General features: G+C 39.3%; 1 protein-coding gene across 1 annotated transcript; it reads right to left on the bottom strand.

The window, feature by feature from the left end:
* Positions 1-6,529, bottom strand: LOC100788807 (calcium-transporting ATPase 4, endoplasmic reticulum-type). The gene is made up of 8 exons (XM_003554293.5): positions 4,699-6,529; positions 4,393-4,465; positions 3,879-4,000; positions 2,894-3,175; positions 2,415-2,792; positions 2,036-2,145; positions 1,091-1,319; positions 1-950 (listed from the first exon to the last, which is right to left on the bottom strand). The coding sequence occupies exons 1-8, from the start codon at positions 6,109-6,111 to the stop codon at positions 375-377; spliced, it is 3,183 nt and encodes a 1,060-aa protein (XP_003554341.1). The 5' UTR covers positions 6,112-6,529; the 3' UTR covers positions 1-374.
* Between the last annotated feature and the right edge of the window lie 104 nt (positions 6,530-6,633).

Here is a 6,633-nt window from a genome sequence, read left to right as displayed (position 1 = left end):
GAATGAAATTTCAATTAGGATTAATAAAATTCCCACCTTCTGTGTCTGAGCAAACACAAACAAGAATATAGAAGCTGGTTGGTTTTCAGGAAGACAAATTTGAAGGTTTTTCCCTTTTTTTTGTGAAAATCTTAAAATTGTTCAAAGAACAGGGGCAAAAGGATAATAAGAGATTAAAAAAAAGCAACATATAGTGCACCCAATGCAAGCCCGGCCATCCCTAATTATAAAATGGGATGGAAGACTACAGAAAGGCCTAAAATAGCACTAACTTAAGATTAATTGGCGTTGATGCCACCTCTTCAGTCTCTAATATAATATCGTTCATGTCGCTGAAGGATTGAGCAACTTTTCTAATGACTACAGTAAACCGTCTACTCTGATTTTTGCTTTGATTTTCTTGCACTTGATGCTCGAGAACTTGTACACCTCCCCACAAATTTCAGAATCTCGTCAATTAGAATGACCGGAAGTGCAACAACCAAAACCAAAAGCCACTCGTTGAAGCTCAGAGGCACGATACCAAATACTTGGGCTAAGAATGGCACGTACAAGATCAAAAAGTGCAGACCAAATGATACTGACATTGCCAAAAGAAGCCAAGGGTTGACCCAAGGGGGCATTGTCAAAAGGCTTCCATCTTCAGATAGGGCATTGAGAGAGTTGAACATTTCAATGGCTACCAACACAGAAAGTGACAGTGTCATAGCTTTCACTTTACCAGTTGAAAAGTAATCACAGGGGTTATCAAACGTGATAGTTTTAGCACCAGCAGTGAATGGAGAAGCAGTGAAGTTCTGCCATGAGGAGCATTGACCCCAGTTGGCAAGTTGGGTGTAAGTCACAAGACTATGTCCATCCCCACTAAGGTCAATACCAAAGAAGGAACCATGTGTATACCATATGATGAAGATACCAACTGTAGCTAATCCAACATAAATCCCAATAACCTGAGAAGTATAACATCAGGGAGAAGATTAGAGGTAAGTAATCCACATAAAATTATCAACATTTGAAACATAATAGGAGCCCAACAAAAGGTATGAGTGTGCAACCGAAAGGAAATTAAAAACAAAAAAGGGCAACTTACCAGATAGCGGAATAAAATCCACAAATTAATTAATGAGTCATCACTGTGACGAGGAGGCTTTTTCATTATATCCTTATCTGGAGGATTAAATCCCAAAGCTGTTGCAGGGGGTCCATCAGTGACAAGATTGACCCACAGAAGCTGGACAGGTATCAATCCTTCAGGAATACCTAATGCAGCTGTTAAAAATATAGAAGCAACCTCGCCAATATTGGAAGAGATCATATACCTGCAAATTAATTTCAGTTACAACTTAAATGATAATAAATTTTATCATTTGGGAAGGTTCTTAAAATACCAGCACATATAGGTAACTAACAAAAGTAGATAACTAGAGTACTAGATATCAATTACAAAGGAAGCCATGCAATGCCACTCGAGATTTTGAGTGCTTTACATTAGAGAAAATTCTGAAATATGCATTTTAGCATAGTTAAAAAGAAGTTTAAACCTCTTTTAAAGGTTCTAAACATCAAAGGTTTTAGACAGCAAATTCTGAACTATGCACTTTAGGATTGTTAAAAAGAAATCTAGCAAATCAACCAAACCCATCGTAACATCTCAGTTATGAATATGAAAATAAATCAACACTGCTACAAAATCTAGATCAAATCAAACAACAGTCAAAAACTACTGCCTTCCATGTTTCAAACAATTTTGAGAGATGGAATGTCATGTAGAATCCACAGTTCTATGTTCCTTATTTTTTTTTAATTTTGTTTACTTGATATTCATAGGGAAAAAACTCAAGGCCATATTGTGCACTGATAGATAACTACAGCCAGCATGTATATAGTTCATTATTATTATAGGCATTTCCCCCTTGTTTTTAGCCATAAACTAAGCAAAGATTGAGAGAGAAAGTGATATAGCAAATTATCCTTTATTTGCAATAGTGACTTATGTGGAATTGTGGATAAGTTATTTAACGACAATAAGAATCACCTGATAAAGGCCTTCATATTATTGTAGATAGATCTACCCTCACCAACAGCAGCAACAATTGAACTAAAATTATCATCTGCCAACACCATATCTGAAGCTTCCTTTGCCACCTACATTGGAATAGCATAAGATAAAAGAGATGAGTTGCCAAAAACAAAATAACAATATTAATTAGTGTCCTTTAATCTAACTAATTACAATAATCAGTCACCAAGACAACATCCAACACTTCAGATTTGTGTTAAAACACATCAAACTCAAACCGCAAGCACTTTAAAGATTACCATCTTCCAATTAGAAAGCCCAAATCAATCACTAATGTTCACCACTTGTTAGTTGTACCAGAAACCACAATATGATTACAGTGAAAACAAAATACCTCTGTCCCTGCAATGCCCATTGCAATACCAATGTCTGCAAGCTTCAAGGCAGGAGCATCATTAACACCATCCCCAGTCATGGCTACCACTTCCCCTTCCTCTTTCAGCAGCCTCACAATTTCTTGCTTGTGCCTAGGTTCAGCCCTTGAAAACAAAAGCCCACCAGGCTGTCTCAGATAGGTCTTTTTATCACGCAGTTCCATAAAATCTCTACCAGTTAAACTTTTAGAACTAATGTCTTCATCTGGAGAAAATACACCTATTTCACGGCATATAGCTTCAGCGGTGTTCTTGTTGTCTCCAGTAATAACCATAACACGAATTCCAGCTTCTCTGCAGTCTTCAATTGCTTGGTATACTTCCTCCCTAGGAGGATCCTAAGAACAATTCAATATTCAATTTCACAAAGTTACCACATTAAACAGATATGATGAAAGTGAGAAATCATGAATTATAAAATATAAAGTTCAAAACTTACCCTCAATCCAACCAAGCCAACAAAAATAAGTTCACTTTCAATTGATGAATAGTTGGAAGGATTAAGCAAAAGCTGGTGAGCTGGATGATCTTCATTACCACTGTAGTTTTCAAATTTGGGGAGTTCATCCTTGTATGCAAATCCCAAACAGCGCAATGCGCTAGTCGACATTTCATGGAGAGCTTGCAATACAAGGTTCCTTGCATTATCATCTAGGTTCACTATAGAACCATCACGCAACTGAATTTTAGAGCTTCTGTCCAACACATTTTCCACAGCACCCTATCAAATATTAGGTACAAATGCCAGTTAAAAATATTTCCCAGTGGTGAGAAAAAGGAAACCAGAATTAGAAAAAACAAAAGGATGCATAGCCTAGGCTCATGTATGGATTGAGCAACAGACACTGTCCTAACTCCTACAAATATGATGAGACAAAATGAGAAGAATGATCAGGTCATATATATAAACACCCTTGTCATGGAATTTAATTTGGAAAACATCATTGGTCCAATCAACAGCTCTCTGTTGTACAGAACTGGTAGTAATACTATTAGACCAGTTTTGCCAAAACAAGTGTAGTTACTGTTCTTTAGACTAGACTTCTAAAACAGGTTTGCATTTTCAGAAGTTGAGATATTACTTATTCACTTAAACACTATAATTTTATTTATTCTTTCAATCTATTAGTAAATACACTATAATTTTATTTATTCTTTCAATCTATTAGTAAATGGTGACACCGTGAATAATTGAGCTTTAGTCTCAGAACCTTATTTCAGGGGAAGAATAAAAAGACCTTACTCAAATAAATATTAAATAATGACGAAACCACGTGAAAAAAAATCCTATAAGCTTCCAAATTAACCAGTAATGCCACTCAGATAATATTAATTATCTATGTGATTACAGAAGTATGAAAAACTGAAAAAGAATCTAAATGAACTGTCCAAGTAGGACAAAAGGTGACAGACAAAGATAATACCTTAACTAGAAGCGACCTTTTGCCTAAACCAGAGTCCACAATAACACCCATTGACTTCCTATCACGGTCAAACTCAAGAGTAGCAAGTCGTTGGTCATGCTCACTCCACCATTCACAGCAACCTAAATAGAAATTTGAAGGTAAAGAAATTTAATTACATTTATTGAATAAGTTTACAATACTAACTCATATTACAATGCAGCCACACTTGTTGGATATGTGGTCTTTCTGCCATGTTTTTAATCCATTAGTTCAAACAAACATTTTTTTAAGAAAAAAGATTTGAGTACATAAAATGAAGTAGCATGTTGATCTAAGAAATGCTTACAAATATCACTAAGTCTTTAAATGAAGAATATCAATCTTACTTTCCCATTATAAAAACAAAAAAAAATAAAAAAATAAAAGTCCTTTTGAAAGTGGCTCAGGTATGTATAGTCAGATGAGTCGTCAAACTATTGCCTTGGCATATCACCACAAATTATTCTGTCACACATAAACAAAATCAACTTACGCAGCAAGGTACGTGTGCTTGCTGACTGTGCAACCTTGGATCCTTCAGGAAGGCCCATCTTCTCTACCAAAACCTGGAGTCCAAAGAAAGAGTACAAAAAACTGTCAAACACCGTCTTAAGTCAATGTGCTCACACAACAGATGAATTAGCATGAAATAACCCAGAACAAGAAAAGCATAGCTAATTTCATAGTGCTAAGCTAGCACTAAAAGTAACCATTCAAAAAGATGCTTCATGCAGAGGTAAAATTAAATTGCAAACAGTAAATGAGAAATATGCCAAATAAAATAAAAAGGGGGCCTTGCCTTCAAGGCTGCTTCAGTAGGCATTCCATGAGCGACAAACTTATGCTCTGACTGTGCGACTCCAGCATCATTACAGACCGCAGCTATTTTTGCTATCATTTGAAGATTAGCATCCAATCCACTAGTTGGCCAGTTCTCTATTTGGCCATCGGCTGGATTGTATGTAGTTCCTTCCACCTTGAAAGCCCTTAGTGTGTCCACATTATGGCCAATTGCAACTAATTTTGCCACAGCCATTTGGTTAGTAGTCAATGTTCCAGTTTTATCCGAACAAATAACAGTGGTACAACCCAGAGTCTCCACGCTCGGCAACTTCCGGACCAGGGCATTCTTCTGGGCCATCTTTCGAGTACCAAGAGCCAGGCAAGTCGTGATGACCGCAGGCAAACCTTCCGGAATAGCGGCCACAGCCAGTGCCACAGCAATCTCAAAGTAATAGGTACACTTCTCGAAGGAAAACTTGAAGTTCCTGGGCCATCCATCCACATACTCCCAAGAGAGGAAGTACTTAACATTGATGAGCCAAACCAAAATACATATCAGTCCAATTATCATGGTTAGCTTCTCCCCAAACTCATTGAGCTTCTTCTTCAACGGGGTATCCTCCTCGCTCTGTGAGGCAACGTGTATCTGCATATGCACCTTCCCAATTTCGGTGTCCATGCCGGTCTGAGTGACCAAGCAAATGCAATTCCCGTTAACAACAGTGGTCCCCGCGAAAACCATACACCTCTTCCCCTGAATATCAGCATCCTCATCCACACGCTTGTTAGTCTTATTCACAGCTTCACTCTCTCCAGTCAAAGAACCCTGCTCCGATCGCAAAGTGGAACTGATCAATTCCACAACACGCATATCCGCAGGCACCTTATCCCCAACCTTAAGCTCAACGATGTCGCCGGGAACAAGTTCCTTCGCCGGCAAATTAGAAATTTTCGCGCCCTCTCGAATCACGACCGCGTGCTCAGATTGAATCTCTTTCAGCGCATCAAGCGCCTTCTCCGCATTGCTCTCCTGCCACACGCCAACAATTGCGTTCACGATTAGTATCAGGAAAATCACCAGAGGCTCCACGAACGCCGTTATCTCCATCTCGCCGCCCTCGTCGCCGTCGTACCAAGCGAGCACGAAGGAAATGATGGCAGCGGCGAGGAGAATCCGAACGAGCGTGTCGTTGAACTGCTCCAGAATCAAACTCCATATCGATTGCCCCTCGTGCTTCTCCAACTCGTTCAATCCATAGATCTTGCGCCGATTCTCGACCTCATCGTGATTCAAACCAACCTTCACATTAACCTTGAATTGCTCCTCGCACTCCCGGACGTCCTTCGCCCACGCCTTGAAGATTTCACGGTCCGAAGCATCAGAACTCGTGTTCTCTCGTTTCCCATAATCTTGGCCTCCCTTCCCCATTCAGATCCGCTGAAAACAAACACGGAGAAATCAATTTCTCGATTAAAAAGAATTGTTTCTCCCGTCAAAAATCGGTAGAATAGAATCTATCGAACTTTCGATGCAGCGACCCAGTAAATTGATGTAATCAGAAACCCTAACTACTACGCGGGGGAAGCAAACGACGGCGTTTAATGAAAAGGAAAAGGGAGAAGCGACTGCGAGATCGTGAAAAAGAAAAACGAAAAGGGCGCGTGGGTTGTTGGGTGAGACTGTGTGTGTGGAGAAAACTCGGGGTTTGTTGGGGGCGCTCTAGTATGAGCGGAAGGGGCGTTGGTTTGGTTTCTCGTGAGAACTGAAAGTGAGAAAAAAAAGAAAATGTGAGAAAGGGAAAGGTTTTAAACTATTGGAACGCCTCACGCATCGTAGAATGTGCTTGCCCAGTAAGCTAAGCTAGGGGTACTAGTATTCATGGAATGGAATTTGTGGCCCCACTTCTTCTCACTCTAGTTTAGTGCGTGGCTTATGCCTAATGTTAATTAG

The sequence above is a fragment of the Glycine max genome, chromosome 19 (assembly GCF_000004515.6).
Source record: "Glycine max cultivar Williams 82 chromosome 19, Glycine_max_v4.0, whole genome shotgun sequence".
In the NCBI taxonomy this organism is placed as follows: Eukaryota; Viridiplantae; Streptophyta; class Magnoliopsida; order Fabales; family Fabaceae; genus Glycine; species Glycine max.
Note: the sequence above shows the minus strand (reverse complement) of the source record. Positions and strands in the feature narration are given on the sequence as shown.

What these genes read in the sequence shown, in the direction of transcription:
- LOC100788807 (XM_003554293.5), bottom strand. Translation starts at nt 6,111, where the DNA reads ATGGGGAAGGGAGGCCAAGATTATGGGAAACGAGAGAACACGAGTTCT. An exon ending in TTGGCTTGGTTGGATTGAGG is followed by an intron (nt 2,793 to 2,893) that starts GTAAGTTTTGAA and finishes AATTGTTCTTAG; the next exon opens with GATCCTCCTAGGGAGGAAGT. An exon ending in GGATTTTATTCCGCTATCTG is followed by an intron (nt 951 to 1,090) that starts GTAAGTTGCCCT and finishes TATACTTCTCAG; the next exon opens with GTTATTGGGATTTATGTTGG.